Here is an 18377-nt window from a genome sequence, read left to right on the forward strand (position 1 = left end):
GTGGACTCGGGGGCCGCAAGCGCGGCGTGGGGGGGGGGGGGCGCGGCCCCAGGGGCTTCTTAAACCCCCCGCCCCGGCCCGGCCCGCACTTCCCGAGCACTGCTCCGCCCCCGGAGGGAGAGAGAGAGAGACAGAGAGCGAGAGAGCGAGCGCGGCCGAGGAGCCGAGGAGGCCAGCCGAGTCCCACCAGCCAGGGCGCGAGACAAGTTGAGAGCAGCGCAGCGCAGAGCTGCGAGTCCCGCGGTCGCGCCCCGACAGCACCCCGACAGCGCCCCGACAGCGCCCCGACAGCGCCCCAGCCCCAGCCCGAGCCCAGCCCGAGCCCAGCAGGCAGAGCAGCCCCCGCCCCAGCCCGCGCCAGCATGATGAACAACAGCAGCTACTCAGAGGCCGCCGGCCTCGGCCTGGGCGACGAGGTGGACGACATGCCGTCCACGGAGAAGGACCTGGCGGAGGACGCGCCGTGGAAGAAGATCCAGCAGAACACGTTCACGCGCTGGTGCAACGAGCACCTGAAGTGTGTGGGCAAGCGCCTGACCGACCTGCAGCGAGACCTCAGCGACGGGCTGCGCCTCATCGCGCTGCTCGAGGTGCTCAGCCAGAAGCGCATGTATCGCAAGTTCCACCCGCGCCCCAACTTCCGCCAGATGAAGCTGGAGAACGTGTCCGTGGCCCTCGAGTTCCTGGAGCGCGAGCACATCAAGCTCGTGTCCATCGGTCAGTGCGGGCGAGCAGTGCACGGACACAGCGGGGAGGGGGAAGTGCCCCCAAGAAAGGGCTGGCCCCTGGGGGCGGCGGACACAGGTGCTGGGTGGGTGCCGGGAGCTGAGATAGGACAGAGGGTGGCCCCCTGGCCCAGGGAGAGGGCCCTGGCCCCTGCTCTCCTGCCATCAATGCAGGCCATATGGGCAGTGCCTTCACACCCCTCTGTCCCTTCAGCGGAATATTGGGGTTCCCCAGGGGAGTCCACACCTTACCGTTTCTAAGTCGTCCAGCTCAGCCTCCCGGCACACACTCCCATCAACCCGCCTCTACTCATTGTCCCCTTTCTTGCCATGGGGCCATCCCAGCCCATGCTTGAGAAGACAGGGTGCCCATTACTGATTCCTGGGGGGCATTTACTCCCTAAACAAAGCAAAGAGCTTCTTTGCCTCCCAGCACGTCCATGGGGGAGAAGCAGGCTGAAGGCAGGTCAGGGAAGCTGGTGGCTAGGCAGGCATTGGGGGGTGGGGGGGTGGGGTGGCAGGCGGACTCCACAGGCCTGTGCTTAGCAGCTGGGTTCAGGCCCCTGGGCCAGGGCAGGCAGGGCCCAGCCTCAGAAACCTAAAAAGGCACTAAGAGAGGGCAGAAAACCTTAACCCCTGCCTATCCACCTCCTGCTTTAGCCTGCGCAGGAGGGTGCTCCCCTAAGTCCATGCCAGGCCCCAGCCCACTCCCTAGGACTGGATTGGCTGCAGCTAACTGTCTGGGTTGAGAGGAGGGAGGGGAAGGCCTGTAGAAGGGAGGAAGTCATTGAGTGTAACCAGATTTGGAAGGTGTATCAGTGCTGGTGGGGGTGGGGAAGCGCTCCAGGCTTGGGAGCTTGGGGAGCTGAGGGTGGGCTCTGAGTGGTCAGAGGCTGCTCCTCCCCTCACAGCCCTGCAGTCCTCCCTGCTGGCTGGGGGCCTAGAGAAGACCCCCCTACCCCAGTGGTGAGCTCTTAAGAGTCTTGCTGTGATTTACAGGAAAGGGCCCCTTGGGGTGCACCCCAAAGCCCCAGGAGAAGAGTTTCACATGGGGTCCGATGCCTTCCCCCACCAGGCTACCCCAGAGATAATTGAATATCTGTCCACCCCCACTCTCCCTCAGGGCATCTCTAGGCCTCCTGAATTAGCAGCTGAAGTCAGTCTGGGGCCCTTTGCCCTGTCCAGTCCCCTCTCTAGGCCTTACCCCTCCTGCCCCAATACTGCCCCCCCCCACCCCACCCGCTCTGGCCTGGAAATAGCCCTGCCTCCGTGACACAGCAGATGTCTCTGAGCTTTCCAGAAGGACAAGCCTGAGGACAGGGGTGGGGGAGGGGACCCTGGTGTGTGTAGTGGGGTGAGGGCTACAGAGTGTGTGTTGGTGGGGGGTTGGTCGGAGGATTTGTGTGGGGGAATCAGACACAAGTCAGTCCTGGGGCTGTCATCCCCCTGCATGCTGAGGTTTGACCGACAGACTGACGGTCCCAGGTGGGGTCTCAAGAGGAGGGCCCGCGGCCTCACCAGGACTTTATAGGAAACTGCTCAGCCTTCCTCTCCCCTCCCCGCTGCGGGGGCCGCCGGCCCCTCTCCAGGCCTCATCCTTCCTGAGCGCACCTCTCCCCTCCCCCATGGCGGTGCCTGGCTCCGGCCCCTTGGCTCAACAGCGGAGGGGCCGGCTCAGAGTAGAGGGGGAAGAAGGAAAAGATGGTTTGGGGGCGGGAGGGACGCTCCTGGGTTCCCGCTGAGAGGAAGGGGAACTGTTCCCCATTTGGGCCAAGTGGCTCACTCGTGCTGATGAGATAAGCTGTCAGCAATTTGGGGCCGGGCCTGAGGCTGAGGGTGGAGGGAGGGGGCACAGGGGGCGGGGCTGCTCGACCCTGAGGAGATGTCAAGGGATTCCCCACCAGGGGCGGCTTTCTGCTTCCTCTGGTTCCCTCTGGCCCGATCAGTGGTGGGAAGGGGCTGTGGTTGGGGGGTGGGGGGGGCCGGCCTGCTCTGGGCCTTATCTCAGGACTTCGATGGAGCATCTGGGCACCTGGGAGGGGGTCAGAAAGACTCCCCACTTCCCTTTCCAGGAGTGGGGTGGGGGCTGGGGGCTGGGAAGCCCAGCTAAAGAACGGGGTGCTCAGCCCGGGTTGAAGGAGCTGTGTGCCCTTACCCCAGCACCCCAACCCGGCCCCCACCAGCCCCTCAGCCCCTCCAAACAAAGAGGCCTAATGAGGCAGCTCTGTGCCGCAGCTGTTCCCCAGTTGCTACTCCTTCTAGAGCCAACAGCTGAGGGAGGGGCCAGAGGGGGGCAGCAGCTGTGCCGGCACCTCCCTCGCCAGGGCCCTCTCTCCTTCCCCACCCTTGAGGCCTGGGGTGGCCTCAGGGTCTGGCTGTAGGGCTCTTCCCACCCCTTTGGGGGGTGTCCCCAGGCTGGAGAAGAAGTGGTGGCTCAGGGTAGGAGGGAGGAAGCCTGAGCTCCCCTTTTCTGCCTGGCCTGGGGCAGGAATGGGTCTGGAGAGGAAGGTCATTGCTCCGGAGCAGGACTCTAGGTCCCTCTCCTGCCCCAAGCCGCAGTGGACCACTTGCTGTCTGGCCCAGGGCCAGTCACTGGGGAGAGACTTCTTGCGGCAAATATGAATGACACCCCCTCCAACCCCAGCAGCCTCAAGGCCTCCCTCCCACGAATCTGGCCCCCCCCTCCCACCCCCGCCCCGGTTTGCAAGAAGCTCTTCTGGGTGTGTGAGCACTGGCTTTGGAGACTGTCGGGGTGGTGAGAGGCCTTGGGGCACTGGGTGTCAAGACTGTGTGAGAGTATGGCGGCCTGTGTGTTTGAGAGAGCGCCCTGAAGCACCGGGAGGCCGGGAGTGAGTTGTGTCATGGAATCTGAAAGCTGCCAAACCTTTGTGCTGCAGCAGAGCCAGGGGGAGAGGGGGCGGGCTGGGGAGCTGCCGGGGAAGGAAGGATGAATCAGTGAAAGGGTGGGGGAGCCAAGGGGGCCAGAGCTGGAGGCCAGAGGGATAGAGAGGCTGTGATTCCCCCTCCTGGGGGCTGGTGGGGATGGGGTGGGGGATGCTGGGGTTCCCCAGGCCTTTGGTCTCCGGACTGTTTTCTCCCAAGATCTAGGGGAGGAGGAAAAGTTGTGTAAGGGGTGTGGGTGTGGGGGGGGAGAGGGGGGTGCGCCTCCAGCCCCACCCTCTCCCATCTCTCAGGCAACGCCAGTAAACAAGGCTGAATCTTCTGTCCCCCCCTCCCAACCTCCTAAAAGTAGTGTTTAGGGAAGCTGATGGATTTCAGGCCTGCATTGCCCTTTACAAATAAGCTGGCTTCCAAAGACTCATACTGTAGGCCATCCAGCCTCCTGGATATTTCACTCTGGCTGTTGGAGGAGAACGAGGTCTCCCGAATCTTGAAGAAGCGATTCTGGTCCCTAGTATTCCTCCAAGGTGGGGATGGGTGAAGAGTCTCAGCTCCTGAGACTTGAGTCCACACGGGTGACATTCCCCCTGGCTCATGTGAAATCCCACTGGCCCCAGCATTTGAAAACATGATTTTCAAGCCTTACCCAAGCATGCACTGTACCCCCCTCTCCCTCCCCATCCCCGAACTTTGTTCCAAAAGCCTTTTATGGTGTTCAAGAGGAGAATTCGGCTGGAACCAGGTTAGTTCTAATTCCTCTCTAATTTCAGTTTTTTAAATATTCATTCAACTAGTATTTACTGAGATCCTACTAAGTCCTAGGCTCTGAGTGTAGAGAAATAGTGTCTACTGTGAAAGAAACCAAAGAGTACTTACTATATGATTCCATTTGTATAAATCTCTAGAAAATGCAAACTAATCCAGAGTAACCAAGGGCAAACCAGTTGTTGCCTGGAAAGGGGGACAAGGAAGGGCAGGCAGAGGGACCACAAAGGGGTACGTGCAAGGAAATCTGGGGAGAGGTGGATAGGTTTATGACTTGTGGTGATGGCGTTATAGGCACATACATGTTGTCAAAGCTTGTCCAGTTTAATACGTGCAGCTTGTGTGTCAGGCACACCTCAATAAAACTTAAAAAATGAAAACAGCGCAGCCCCCCCGCAGAGGCTTATAATCCCGGATGATCGCCAGGGGGCCTGTAGCCGGATGGAGGCCCACGCACGCGCTGTTCCACAGGTGAAAGTACCTGCTGTGGGGCACGCTGTAGGCAGACCCCAAACGTTAGGCCTCTGGGCGCGGCCTTGGCCTTGCTGGAGGGTGAGAATTCGGTAGGCAGAGAAGGGGGCAGGTTCCGAAAGCGGGAGGCCTGACCCCCTCTGCTCTAGCAGCTGCCTCGTGAGCTGAGCTGTGGAGAGCAGCCCCCTCGCTGAGCCCAGCGTGTCCCCTCCACTCTGCAGACAGCAAGGCCATTGTGGATGGGAACCTGAAGCTGATCCTGGGTCTGATCTGGACGCTGATCCTACACTACTCTATCTCCATGCCCATGTGGGAGGATGAGGAGGATGAGGACGCCCGCAAGCAGACGCCCAAGCAGCGTCTGCTCGGCTGGATCCAGAACAAGGTGCCCCAGCTGCCCATCACTAACTTCAACCGTGACTGGCAGGATGGCAAAGCTCTGGGCGCCCTGGTGGACAACTGTGCCCCTGGTAAGTGGACCAGTGGGCCCATCATGGAGCCCTTCGCTGGTGGTGCTGAGGGCTGTGGCTGTCAGAATGCATATCTCCGGGCTGGGGGATCAGGACGGCCTGTGGGGCTTGCCCTCTGCTCCGACAGTCATTGCTGGTGACAGGCCCTTCCTGCGGGTGTGACAGATACTGCAGCTTGCAGCAAAAGGTTCAGAGTTCCTCATTTTACAGTCAGGGCAATGAGGTCCGGAGAGGGCCAGTGATTTGTCCAAGATCACACAGTTTATCTGTGGCAGAACTGAACTTGAGCCCAAGGTCTCAACTTCCTGCTCCATGAGTGTCCTACTTTGCCATACGGGTACCATTTCTGCTGAGCTGAGAGAAAGGAAATGTGGTAGGACTTGTAGCAAGAAGCCCAGAAGTCAGACCCTGAGAGGGTTCTTCTTTGTGAGGCTCTGGGAGAGGTTTGAGGAGGGACTGAGGCTGGTGTGCTGCTGCCCAGTGACAGGTGGCCCAACACTGTCCTCTCAAACGTAGGCCCTGGCCCGGTCAGGTGGGGGGGGGCAGTCAGGGCCCATGAGAAGACTGAGGCCATGACTGGCTAGAGCCCTGCCCTATAGGCATCTCCCTTTCTGACCATCACCTCCCAAGAAGATAGATCGCCTTCTAATCTGAGTCGGTCAGCTCTGCTTCTGGGGAGCCATGGCCCCTTGGGAGAATCCTCCCCAGTCTGGGGTCAGCTGGGGAGCAGGGGGTGGGAGGCGGGGGCACCAGCCGCCTGGGAAGCATTCCCAGCTGCTGAGCCATTGCCCACAGCTGGTGAGGCCGCCAGAAGTGAGCTCAGCTGTTCCGGCCGGTCATGGATTCCAGCCTTTGCGCCGGCCCCCTCCCAGCCAGTGAGCATCACCCCTCCTCCAGCTCTGGCCTGGACCAGGCACCCCCTGACCTTTGCACCCCTTGACAGGAGTGATCTGGAGCTGCCTCAGCATTCTTCCCATTAGGAGGGCTGTGTTTTGGGTGGCCACAGAGGAGAACCTATCCTCTCATAACATGCCCTTATGTGCCTCAGTTTCCCCAAGTGGCTAATGAGGGTGTCTTCGGCTCTAAGGCTGACGTGGGAAGTGTTTGGAGCTCTAGGACTTGAGGGAGGCTGTGAGGAGACCTTGTAGAGGATGGCGTCAGAGGCATGTGCAGGATGGAACCTGCTGCCCCGAGGCAGCAGGAGTGAGGCGGGAAGGATTGGGGGGGGGCTGTCCTGACAGGGTCTGCGCTGGGGCCTGGGCCGGCAGAAGGCTGACTGGCAGGGCTGGTGCCAGGCTGCGTCAGCCAGGGCAGAAAGGCCTCATTGTTGGTGCTAGGGAGGGCTGCCGCGCCTCCCAATGGCGATGGGCATCCCAGCGATGGTCCGTAACATAGGGGGGCAGCAAGAACCTGGCTGGTCAGGGGCCCAGAGCTGCGCGGCAGCGGGCGTGACCCCGCAGCCTGTGAGGGTGTCGGGTGAGCAGATGCTCTGCATTCTGACTGGCTGCCTTCCCCTACTCATCGTCTCCCTCTACCATCCCTCTAGGCCTGTGCCCTGACTGGGAAGCCTGGGACCCCAACCAGCCTGTGGAGAACGCCCGGGAGGCCATGCAGCAGGCGGACGACTGGCTCGGGGTGCCCCAGGTACACGAACAAAGAGGGTGGGGGAGAGTAGGGGGCCAGGAGGGCCAGGACGGAGGTTGGGTCTATGAGGATGCCCGGTCAAGAGGGGGGAGAGCACCGAGGTCACTGGGTAGAGGGCACCCTGTAACTCCCTTCTTCCCTGTGGCAGGTGATTGCCCCCGAGGAGATTGTGGACCCCAACGTGGATGAGCATTCTGTCATGACCTACCTGTCCCAGTTCCCCAAGGCCAAACTCAAACCTGGTGCCCCTGTTCGCTCTAAACAGCTGAACCCCAAGAAGGCCATCGCCTACGGGCCTGGTACGTGTCGAGTCCCTGCCGGTCTTCCCTGGGCAGTCGGGTCCATCCTAGGATGGGTCTTCCTAAGTAACCTGGCTCTGCCGTCTGTCCCTCAGGCATCGAGCCCCACGGCAACACTGTGCTACAGCCTGCCCACTTCACCGTGCAGACGGTGGATGCTGGCGTGGGCGAGGTGCTGGTCTACATTGAGGACCCTGAGGGCCACACCGAGGAGGTATGGAGAGCTGCTGAGGACGAGAGGGAATGGCATGGGCTTCGAACCAGAGACCACGGGCTGCTAGCGGGACTGGCCTGGAGATGGCTGCCAGAATTAACTACTAGGCCGGGTTCTGGGGGAAGCATCACCGTGGGTGCTGCCAGGCACTGTGGGGTCAGGAGGGGCTGCAGCCTCTGTGACTTCCGGTCTTTTCCCTTCCCGATAGGCCAAAGTGGTTCCCAACAATGACAAGAACCGCACCTATGCTGTCTCCTATGTGCCCAAGGTTGCTGGGTTGCACAAGGTATCTCCCTGCCGACCCTCCCCATCCCGCTCACGTCCTTGGCTCTGTCGTCGTGGAGCCCTCTCTCAGCTCGCAGCCCACCCCAGCATGCCCAGCAGCCCACCTCTCCCCAGCCTCGGTTGCGCCCTGCCCATCCACCCCCTCTCAAAAGAACTGCTTTCCCCGAGAGGCTAACATTTGGCCCCTGACCTGCAGGTGACTGTGCTCTTTGCTGGCCAGAATATCGAACGCAGTCCCTTTGAGGTGAACGTGGGCATGGCTCTGGGAGATGCCAACAAGGTGTCAGCCCGTGGCCCTGGCCTAGAGCCTGTGGGCAATGTGGCCAACAAACCCACGTACTTTGACATCTATACTGCGGGTAAGGATGGGCCCTAGGGGGATGTCAGGCGGGCAGCACATGACTACATGGGGCGATGTGGATGGGGGACAGGGGCAGGGTCTCAGCCAGAGGGTGGGTGGTCCCAGAGTGAGGGAGCCCCGAGCAGCTGTTTGTGTCCAGAGAGGGGGTTGCTGATGACTTTTTGTGCACGGCAGGGGCCGGCACTGGTGATGTTGCCGTGGTGATCGTGGACCCGCAGGGCCGGCGGGACACAGTGGAGGTGGCCCTGGAGGACAAGGGCGACAGCACATTCCGATGCACTTACAGGCCTGTGATGGAGGGGCCCCACACGGTGCATGTGGCCTTCGCTGGTGCCCCCATCACCCGCAGTCCTTTCCCCGTCCATGTAGCTGAAGGTAAAAGGCCCTTCACCCAGCCCCACAGCCACCCTCCCTGAGGCCAGGACACAGAGAGAATTGCCACCAAATTCCGGGGCTGAGGGTTTATGGGAAACGAACCACTAAATCCAGGGGTGGGAGGGGAGCCGGTGTTAAAATAGGTAGAATATCCATGGGGCGGGGGCAGGGGGTAGCTCTGGAGAGATCTCATCCTGGTCATCTCTCCACCTACTATCCCAGGGAGGGTCCGGAGACCACAGCAAAGTATACAGACAGGTGCCACCTTGCAAGGGTTGTGGGGGCATATGTGATGGGCACCCATACCCCCGGCCCTCGGGTGGTGACTCCCGCCACTTGGTTCTCTCCCTGCTGCTCAGAGCCCTTGCCGTCACACGTCCCCTCCGTGCCCATCTTCCACCAGGCCAAGAAAGTGGTGCCACGTTAGTACTGTCCAGGGGAGGTGGGGCCAGCATGGCCACAGCTGACTGGCCTCACCTGTGCTGTGTGGAATGGCCCAGGCAGTGTGGAATTGCCCCCCTTCTGTGGCATTCTGTGACGGGCCCCAGGTTCTGTGCCATTGCCTGTGTCCTGTGGTAGGCCTGGATTATACGTCCTTGCCTGTTTTGTGGCATCCCATTGGGTCCTATGCCATTTTATGTGTTCCGTGGCAGTCTGAGCTCACTCTTCTTTGGCCTGCGTTCAGTAGCAAGGTCTGGGTTCATTGCCACTGGTAGTGTTCTGTGGCAGGCTGATTTCCATGCATTGCCTGTGACCTGCAGAAGGCTTCATGTTATGTTGAATATCTCGTTCTGTGGACTCGCTTAGTGTTTTATGGCATGACCTAGTCCTAAAGCTGCTATGGTGGCTCTGCCTGAGAAGGCTCAGATGGCTCTGGGTGGGTGGCTTTGGGTGGTTTGGGGCCTTCCCCTCTCTCTCTTTGCCCCACTCTCTGCCCAGGCTCTGCCATGTCTGTGTCCCAAGTGACACTGACTCTGAGAAGCCCAGCAGGGAGGGTTTCTTGTAGCCGGCTCCTCGTCCAGCATGGCTCCCAAGGGCCCCAGTTGTGTCGGGGGCCCTGGGGAGCACGGGGGAGGACTGCATGAGGCCATAGCCTGTGCCTGTGAGGGTCAGGAAGACTATGTCCAGTGAGGTGGGAAATGAGTGGTGAGGGGCTGAGGCTCTGTCTCCAGCCCCTCAGCACCCCTAATCTTTTCCTTCCAACCCCCAGCCTGTAACCCTAATGCCTGCCGTGCCTCTGGGCGGGGCCTGCAGCCCAAGGGTGTGCGTGTGAAAGAGGTGGCTGATTTCAAGGTGTTCACTAAGGGTGCCGGCAGCGGAGAGCTCAAGGTCACAGTCAAAGGGCCAAGTGAGTGCCGGGGCCCAGGACTGGGGGGTGGGAGAGCAGGGAGGAAATATGGCCCGTGGTTCTGGCTTCCTGAGGGCAGTGACAGCGAGCACCATGCCCCGCCCCGGAGAGACTCCAAGAAGAGACTCTGCCCAGAGGTACCATGGGACCTTAGGCATGTTGTCTCCTCTCTTGCCTCAGTTTCTCACCTGCAAACTGGAAATGATCCTTTTCACCCTACATGCTACTCTGGGTGTCATGCACAGGGATGGCATGTGGTCCCTGCCCGAGTTTCAGCTCTGCCCACTAGTCGCACTGCCCTCAGGCTGGGCCCGGGTGCCGGGGTCCCTGAGGGGATTGAGGACCTGTGGCTCTCAGACTGGTGATCACCTCCCTGTGTGCTCCCCGTCTCCTCAGAGGGCACAGAAGAGCCAGTGAAAGTGCGAGAGGCTGGAGATGGTGTGTTCGAGTGTGAGTACCACCCTGTGGTGCCTGGGAAGTATGTGGTGACCATCACGTGGGGCGGCTATGCCATCCCCCGCAGGTAAGCACCACGCACCCGCCAGGCCTGCCTGTCTGGGGCCTCACAGGCTGGGGAGAGGAGGACGGGCTGCCTGAGGGAAGAGAGGACTGGTACCTCTGGCAGAGGTGCTTCCCGGCATTGACCCCAGATCCCTCTTCGCCCAGTCCTTTTGAGGTACAGGTGAGCCCAGAGGCAGGAGCACAGAAGGTACGGGCCTGGGGTCCCGGCCTGAAAACTGGCCAGGTGGGGAAGTCGGCCGACTTTGTGGTGGAGGCCATTGGCACGGAGGTGGGGACACTGGGTAAGTGGCTGGGTGGCAGCAAGCGGGAATGCTGGGGAGTGGTGCGATGGAGGGACACGGGGGGTGACTGGGGACGGGAGGCGGGAACGCTGGATAGTATCAGGATGAGACGGAGTGGGATGGAGGGGTGACTGAGGGAGCGATAGGAGACCTGCCCGAGTGTCCAAGTTGCCTCTTGGACCCCCTGATCTTCCCTCCGTCGCGCCCAGGATTCTCCATCGAGGGGCCCTCACAGGCCAAGATCGAGTGTGATGACAAGGGGGATGGCTCCTGCGATGTGCGGTACTGGCCCACGGAACCTGGGGAGTATGCCGTGCACGTCATCTGCGATGACGAGGACATCCGAGACTCACCCTTCATTGCCCACATCCAGCCAGCCGCACCTGACTGCTTCCCGGATAAGGTGGGGTCCTTGGGCCTGCATACTAGCCCAGGATGGGGTGAGCAGGCCCTCCTCCAGTCCCCAACCTAGCCCTCCGCTCCTCCCCCTGCACAGGTGAAGGCCTTTGGGCCTGGCCTGGAGCCCACTGGCTGCATCGTGGACAAGCCTGCAGAGTTCACCATCGATGCCCGTGCTGCTGGCAAGGGAGACCTGAACCTGTATGCCCAGGTAAGTCACTGCCCGGTCCTGCTACCCCCATTGCCCTGGGCAGGAACCCTGGGAGGGCAGAGGCAGGTGAGAGGCAGAGGAAATTGTAGCGTCACTGGCCCGGCTTGACTCTCACGGATCCAAAAGAACTATGGGAAACTTAAAAATGTGTTTTCTGATGATAACCTTATGAACATATTTTACCAAAAGTGTATTTTTTTGTACTAATAATTTTGCAGTTGAAAGACGATTTGAATATGACATTGACTTCCCAAGTCCATTTCTCATGCTGCTGTCCGCTAATCCCAAGAAGTTAACGAATGTACTCTTGGGTTCAAGAGGATGATTTTCCTTTAACATGTTCACTATTCAATTTTAGAAACATTGATTTAAACCAGCCTTTTCCCAGCTAACACATTGCAGATGCCTGGGCTGGGAGGCTGGGCCACACAAATGGCTCCCAGGGCGTGCTCCCCGCCACCATAGCACGTGGCGCTGGGCTCTTCTGGCCTGAGGTCTGAGGCAGTAGGTGAGGAGAGCTGCCTGAGGCCAGTAGAGGGCGTCAGTGCTCTGAGGAGGCCGGAGTGTTCTTAAGACTCTCGTTTGGTTACCCCCCCCCACCCAGGATGCTGATGGCTGCCCTGTCAACATCATGGTCATCCCCAATGGCGACGGCACCTTCCGCTGCTCCTACGTGCCCACCAAGCCCATTAAACACACCATCATCATCTCCTGGGGAGGCGTCAATGTGCCCAAGAGCCCCTTCCGGGTGTGTCCTCCTGTCCTGCCCCCCTGCCGCCTGGGGTCCCAGAGGGAGGGTGGAGCCCCATACAGGAGATGTTGGTTGTCCCTGGGACCTTGTCTCCACTCCCCACCTCAAAACCCACAAAGAGGCTGAGGCTGGTCCCACTGAGGCCGGGGTGGGTAGTGATGGGGTATGGGGCCTGTGGGAGGGGCCCTGGGCTGAGCATCAACCTCCTCCCGACAGGTGAACGTGGGAGAAGGCAGTCACCCCGAGCGGGTGAAGGTGTATGGCCCAGGCGTGGAGAAGACGGGCCTCAAGGCCAACGAGCCTACCTATTTCACCGTGGACTGCAGCGAGGCTGGGCAAGGTGTGCCTGGCTGTGGTCAGGGGAGTGGGCGGGGCCTGGGTAGGTGGGGCTTGCACTCTGGCCAGATCCTGCTTCTAGCTAAGTGGGGGCAGCCGTTGAGAACCCACTCATGGCCCTGTGCCTGCCTCCCCTCAGGTGACGTGAGTATCGGCATCAAGTGCGCTCCCGGAGTGGTGGGCCCTGCAGAAGCTGACATCGACTTTGACATCATCAAGAACGACAATGACACCTTCACAGTCAAGTACACCCCCCCAGGGGCCGGCCGCTACACCATTATGGTGCTGTTTGCCAACCAGGTACCCTACCCTTGGCTTCTGGCCGTCACTGGTGGCCTGCAGCCTCCAAGCCTAAGCCGCAGCTTCATATCCTGTCCTTTGGGGACAGTTGCGCGGCCATCGACAGAGCACTTTCTGTGTGCGGGCGGCGGGCCTCAGAAGGAACAAAGGGGCTGTTTCAGAAGCTACCGTTGCCTACCCTGACCAGATCTTTTTTTTCCACCCAGGAGATCCCTGCCAGCCCCTTCCACATTAAGGTGGACCCATCCCACGATGCCAGCAAAGTCAAGGCCGAGGGCCCTGGGCTGAACCGCACGGGTAGGCGTTTGGGCGGGGGCTGGGCTGGGCCGGGATCGATGCTAGGTGTCCACCAGGCCCTCACCGCTGTCTTGGGGTGGGCTCCCCAGGTGTGGAAGTCGGGAAGCCCACTCACTTCACGGTGCTGACCAAGGGAGCCGGCAAGGCCAAGCTGGATGTGCACTTTGCCGGGGCTGCCAAGGGTGAGGCCGTGCGGGACTTTGAAATCATCGACAACCATGACTACTCCTACACCGTCAAGTACACGGCCGTCCAGCAGGTGTGTCCCACTTCCTCCCCACCCCACCCATCCTGGTTGACGAGGGTCCTGCATCTCCTTCCGCTGGTCTCCTAGGACCACTTCTGGGTCGTCTTGGCCCTTTCCTGGCACCTGTCCTCTCTGGCTGTGCTACTCTGAGCCCGAGGTCCACATCGGCCAAGGGCATGTTGCCAGGCCGTGTCTAAGCCACCCAGTTCTAACCTCTTCTTGTACCTGATAGGGCAACATGGCAGTGACGGTGACCTACGGTGGGGACCCTGTCCCCAAGAGCCCCTTTGTGGTGAATGTGGCACCCCCATTGGATCTCAGCAAAGTCAAAGTTCAAGGCCTGAACAGCAGTAAGTGGGGCAGGAGCCACCCTGGAAGGGAGAAGTGCTGTGGGGTGGGCCGGAGTCTCTGCTCACTGTGCCCCTTGACCTCTCCGCAGAGGTGGCTGTGGGGCAAGAACAGGCCTTCTCTGTGAACACACGTGGGGCTGGCGGTCAAGGGCAGCTGGATGTGCGGATGACTTCGCCCTCCCGTCGCCCCATCCCTTGCAAGCTGGAGCCTGGGGGCGGAGCTGAAACCCAGGCCGTGCGCTACATGCCCCCTGAGGAGGGACCCTACAAGGTGGACATCACCTACGACGGTCACCCAGTGCCCGGTAGCCCCTTTGCTGTGGAGGGTGTCCTGCCCCCCGATCCCTCCAAGGTAAGGAGATAGGAGTTGAAGGGAGCTGGGATTTGAGGGTTTATAGGGAAAATGGATGAGTCACGGAGGCAAGAGGGCCCGTGTACCTGGAATGACTACAGCCCTGGGTCCAAGGCCACGGTGATCCTTCCATCTCAGGACCTGCCTTTGAAACAGCCTAGTTATGAAGAGTGTGGCCTTTGATCACACCCAGGCTTGGGCTCCAGCTTCACTAACCGAGACAAACTATTTAATCTGTCAGCCTCCGTTCCCTCATCTAGAATTGTTGTAAGGACTCAGCCTGTCATAGCTGCTACAGTTAAAGGTGCTTAGCTGGGTGGGGAGCCACGAAGACCAGGCACGGGAGAGGCCGGATGTAAGGAAACTATATGCCTGCTCCTCTCCCTAGGTTTGTGCTTATGGGCCTGGTCTCAAGGGCGGCCTGGTAGGCACCCCGGCACCGTTCTCCATTGACACCAAGGGGGCTGGCACGGGCGGCCTGGGGCTGACTGTGGAGGGCCCCTGTGAGGCCAAGATTGAGTGCCAGGACAACGGTGATGGCTCATGTGCTGTCAGCTACCTGCCCACGGAGCCCGGCGAGTACACCATCAACATCTTGTTTGCCGAAGCCCACATCCCTGGCTCACCCTTCAAGGCCACCATCCGGCCCGTGTTCGACCCGAGCAAGGTGCGGGCCAGCGGGCCGGGCCTGGAGCGTGGCAAGGCTGGCGAGGCGGCCACCTTCACAGTGGACTGCTCGGAGGCTGGTGAGGCTGAGCTGACCATCGAGATCCTGTCGGACGCCGGTGTCAAGGCCGAGGTGCTGATCCACAACAATGCCGACGGCACCTACCACATCACCTACAGCCCCGCCTTTCCTGGCACCTACACAATTACCATCAAGTATGGCGGGCACCCTGTCCCCAAATTCCCTACCCGCGTCCACGTGCAGCCTGCTGTCGACACCAGTGGAGTCAAGGTCTCAGGGCCCGGGGTGGAGCCTCACGGTGAGTGAGAGAGGCGGAGCTGGTCAGGGAGCCCTGGACATCAGCAGGAGGGAGGGAGCAGAGCTGAGGGCTCAGGGAGGGCCAAGGCAGAGGTAAAAGGAGGGTTTGGGCACGCTTGGAGTCCTTAGGGCTCAGGTACCCCAGAGAAGGAGCCAAGGGCCAGAGGCTGGGCGTGGAGCTTTGCCTCTGCTCACGTGGCAAAACTGTGTCTGCCTATGTGCGTCTTTCCGGGGAGATCCCAGCTTTCAGATCAGGTGCCTGATCTGAGAAAGCTAAGGACCCCAGTGTAGAGAATAGAGTGGGAAAGCTTTGGGTAGAAGGTCAGGAGATAGTTCAACCCAGTTCAGTGAGTGTGAGTGGCCACCTGTTGGGAGGCCAGCCCCTGGCGAGGCATGAGAGTGGAAGGTCAAGGGAGACAGAAGACCCAGACCCGCCCTTGAAGGGCCCACAGCCTGGTGGGGTGCCTGACACGAACAGAATATCACACGGTGGTGACGGGAGCGAAGCAGGGGCCTGGAGCACACGGGGGTGGGGGGGTGGTGGTGGGCAGAGGGTGGCTGGGCTCAGGCTGGGAAGTAGCGGATAAGAGCAAGAGCCTGAAAGCTGGGGAGGGTGGAGGCATGAGCGACTATGTGAGGCTGCCCTTGACTCACATGGAGTACTCTTTTCCTGGGACCCAGGTGTCCTGCGTGAGGTGACCACTGAGTTCACTGTGGACGCAAGATCCCTAACAGCGACAGGTGGGAACCACGTGACAGCTCGTGTGCTCAACCCCTCGGGTGCTAAGACGGACACCTATGTGACAGACAACGGGGACGGCACCTACCGAGTGCAGTACACAGCCTATGAAGAGGGTGAGGACCTGGGCCGAGCGGGGACGGTGGGGAACCGATGACTCTCAGTGCGGATGGGGTGCTAGGGGCTGCGCACGCCCTGATCGCCCTGTGTGGCTGGCTTCCAGGCGTGCATCTGGTGGAGGTCCTGTATGATGACGTAGCTGTGCCCAAGAGCCCCTTCCGAGTGGGCGTGACCGAGGGCTGTGACCCCACCCGCGTGAGGGCCTTTGGGCCCGGCCTGGAGAGCGGCTTGGTCAACAAGGCCAACCACTTCACTGTGGAGACCAGGTATCCTCCCCCTTTCCTAATCTGGACACCGATGCTGTAGCCACCCTGATCCCAGCTACTCACCCTTCTCCCTTGTCCTTCCTGTGTGCGCCTCATCCCACCCCCTCTCCAGGGTGACCCAGGAGCCTACCTCCCCTGGTGTTTCAAGATCAGCTCCTTTGTCCCTCCTCAGCTGGGCACCTAGCAGCCTGCCCTCTGTCCTCCACCCACCCCCTTCAGTGGCTCTTCCCTCTCCCTACTCACCGTTCCTAGCAGAGCTGAGAAGGGTGTTGCCTTGCAGGGGAGCTGGCACCGGAGGCCTTGGCCTAGCCATCGAGGGCCCCTCAGAAGCCAAGATGTCCTGCAAGGACAACAAAGATGGCAGCTGTACCGTGGAGTACATCCCTTTCACCGCTGGAGACTACGACGTCAACATCACCTTTGGGGGGCGGCCCATCCCAGGTGTGCAGAGAGAGTGGGTGGCGGGGGAGGGTTGTGCAGGGAAGGCATCAGTGACAACGCGTGGCTGCTGAGGCTGTGGCCAAGAGGCAGGGCAGTGATTGTTGCTGACGGGACAACCCTTCAGTTCATTCCCACAGGCCCAGGGCTGGCGTCCCGGCCCTTTGCCTGGAGCGCCAGACCTCACGGGTTGTCACTCAGGCACAGTCCAGGCCACTCTCGCCATTAGAGGAGAGCCTCTCTCTCATGCCTCCTCGCGCAAAGAACAGGGCTGAGCTGTTTGGGCAGGTCATGTCTTCTGTTATTGCAGAGCTTAGGCATGCTGAAATTGGTCATTTTTTTTTTCCACCTTAACTTTTCTAACTTCATGGTCAAAAGTGCATTTTATTTTTAAAATAATCCATTTTTAGCATTTTATTAATTTAAGGTCTTCTTCCAGGCCTGTGGCCCAGCACATAAGGTTTGCCCCACCTTAGTCTGCAGCCAAGTTTATTTGTCCCCGTTTATGAGCAAGTTCCTAAGCATTTGTACATGTTGGTCTGGCCTCTCTGAGGATATTTCAGAGGCAGGGAAGGCAGGGAGAACCTCTCCCCTGCCTCCTCGGCGTCAGAGACCTTTCTGGGTAGGTGGGTAGGGGCTGACGTCCTTCTTCTTGCAGGGAGCCCGTTCCGGGTGCCGGTGAAGGATGTGGTGGACCCTGGGAAGGTGAAGTGCTCAGGGCCGGGGCTGGGGGCCGGTGTCAGGGCCCGGGTACCCCAGACCTTCACGGTGGACTGCAGCCAAGCCGGCCGGGCCCCACTGCAAGTGGCCGTGCTGGGCCCCACAGGTACCGAATGTCTGGGGCAGGGTGGAAGGAGGTGGGGCGGGGCACCAGGAGGCTTTGCTGACCCTCCCCCCTTGCTCAGGTGTAGCCGAGCCTGTAGAGGTGCGTGACAAGGGAGATGGCACCCACACCGTCCACTACACCCCAGCCACCGATGGGCCCTACACGGTAGCCGTCAAGTATGCCGACCAGGAGGTACCACGCAGGTGAGAAGCACTCTTGGGCTCCCATGCTGTGGCTGAGCACTGGGGTGCTCCCACCGGGGCCACACCTGCCAGCCACTGGCAGGGCCCTGGGGGTGCCCTCCCCCCACCACTCTGGCCCCATCCGGTCTCGGGCTCAGCCACCCCCCCGCTCTTCCTTGGGGCTCCCTGCCTGTCACCACACAGGCAGCACAGCCCCAGGGGCTCTCCTTGGGCCGGGCTTTCCCACCACGTAGCTACAAAATGAGTGTCTTGGGAGAAGGCAGCCTCCTGCACCCTCTTCTTTAAACCAACCACAGCATCTTCCCTGGGAATGCAGAAATTCTTAGGGTCTGTCACGGGTACCCTCGAGTAATCCTCTCACAAAACTCAGAATGTGGTCTGCCCCCTCCTCCCCGCCCCAGAGTCCTCCCCCCAGACCCCCAGCCAACTGTCCATCCTTTCTGCCCCTCAAGCCCTTTCAAGATCAAGGTGCTTCCTGCCCATGATGCCAGCAAGGTGCGGGCCAGCGGCCCCGGCCTCAACGCCTCTGGCATCCCTGCCAGCCTGCCCGTGGAGTTCACCATCGATGCCCGGGACGCCGGTGAGGGTTTGCTCACCGTCCAGATCCTGGTGAGTCCATGTGTAGTACACTTCCCCGGTCAGGGTTTGGGTACAGGCAGGCCCTGACCTCTGCTTCTCCCCCAGGACCCGGAGGGAAAGCCCAAGAAAGCCAACATCCGAGACAACGGGGATGGCACGTACACCGTGTCCTACCTGCCAGACATGAGTGGCCGGTACACCATCACCATCAAGTATGGCGGCGACGAGATTCCCTACTCGCCCTTCCGCATCCACGCCCTGCCCACTGGGGATGCCAGCAAGTGTCTTGTCACAGGTAGGCACCCACCCCATGTCCT

General features: G+C 60.6%; 1 protein-coding gene and 2 long non-coding RNA genes across 18 annotated transcripts in view; 1 reads left to right on the forward strand and 2 right to left on the reverse strand.

Annotated features, from left to right (window-relative positions):
* Window positions 1-18377, forward strand: part of FLNC (filamin C) — a 27384-nt gene continuing 9007 nt past the window's right edge. For 4 of the 6 annotated variants that reach the window (XM_053897940.1, XM_053897944.1, XM_053897942.1 and 1 more), the window contains exons 1-28: window positions 2-717; window positions 5084-5332; window positions 6879-6976; window positions 7125-7275; window positions 7371-7489; window positions 7698-7775; window positions 7971-8133; window positions 8310-8510; window positions 9721-9858; window positions 10255-10381; window positions 10525-10661; window positions 10871-11064; window positions 11158-11271; window positions 11876-12019; window positions 12239-12362; window positions 12498-12658; window positions 12865-12955; window positions 13045-13214; window positions 13435-13552; window positions 13642-13904; window positions 14293-14890; window positions 15571-15744; window positions 15852-16014; window positions 16295-16455; window positions 17111-17278; window positions 17358-17481; window positions 17934-18090; window positions 18166-18355. In XM_053897940.1, the coding sequence (XP_053753915.1) occupies window positions 363-717; window positions 5084-5332; window positions 6879-6976; window positions 7125-7275; window positions 7371-7489; window positions 7698-7775; window positions 7971-8133; window positions 8310-8510; window positions 9721-9858; window positions 10255-10381; window positions 10525-10661; window positions 10871-11064; window positions 11158-11271; window positions 11876-12019; window positions 12239-12362; window positions 12498-12658; window positions 12865-12955; window positions 13045-13214; window positions 13435-13552; window positions 13642-13904; window positions 14293-14890; window positions 15571-15744; window positions 15852-16014; window positions 16295-16455; window positions 17111-17278; window positions 17358-17481; window positions 17934-18090; window positions 18166-18355 (4930 nt within the window). In that variant the 5' untranslated portion in view covers window positions 2-362. Of the gene's footprint in view, window positions 718-5083; window positions 5333-6878; window positions 6977-7124; window positions 7276-7370; window positions 7490-7697; window positions 7776-7970; window positions 8134-8309; window positions 8511-8869; window positions 8933-9720; window positions 9859-10254; window positions 10382-10524; window positions 10662-10870; window positions 11065-11157; window positions 11272-11875; window positions 12020-12238; window positions 12363-12497; window positions 12659-12864; window positions 12956-13044; window positions 13215-13434; window positions 13553-13641; window positions 13905-14292; window positions 14891-15570; window positions 15745-15851; window positions 16015-16294; window positions 16456-17110; window positions 17279-17357; window positions 17482-17933; window positions 18091-18165; window positions 18356-18377 lie in introns of all 6 variants that reach the window. The other 2 variants (XM_053897939.1, XM_053897941.1) reach the window with 2 other exon arrangements.
* Window positions 8582-16360, reverse strand: LOC128775643 (uncharacterized). The gene is made up of 2 exons (XR_008420528.1): window positions 16258-16360; window positions 8582-9265 (listed from the first exon to the last, which is right to left on the reverse strand). It is a non-coding gene; the product is annotated as an uncharacterized LOC128775643 (long non-coding RNA).
* LOC109268964 (uncharacterized) overlaps window positions 16735-18377 on the reverse strand; it is a 14642-nt gene continuing 12999 nt past the window's right edge. For 10 of the 11 annotated variants that reach the window (XR_008420524.1, XR_008420525.1, XR_002080859.2 and 7 more), the window contains one exon: window positions 16817-17149. This is a non-coding gene — a long non-coding RNA (uncharacterized LOC109268964). Of the gene's footprint in view, window positions 16775-16816; window positions 17150-18377 lie in introns of those variants that run through there. The other variant, XR_008420520.1, reaches the window with a different exon arrangement.

This window comes from Panthera pardus, unplaced genomic scaffold, assembly GCF_024362965.1.
Source record: "Panthera pardus isolate Hobbes unplaced genomic scaffold, ASM2436296v1 HiC_scaffold_8, whole genome shotgun sequence".
NCBI classification, from domain to species: domain Eukaryota; kingdom Metazoa; phylum Chordata; class Mammalia; order Carnivora; family Felidae; genus Panthera; species Panthera pardus.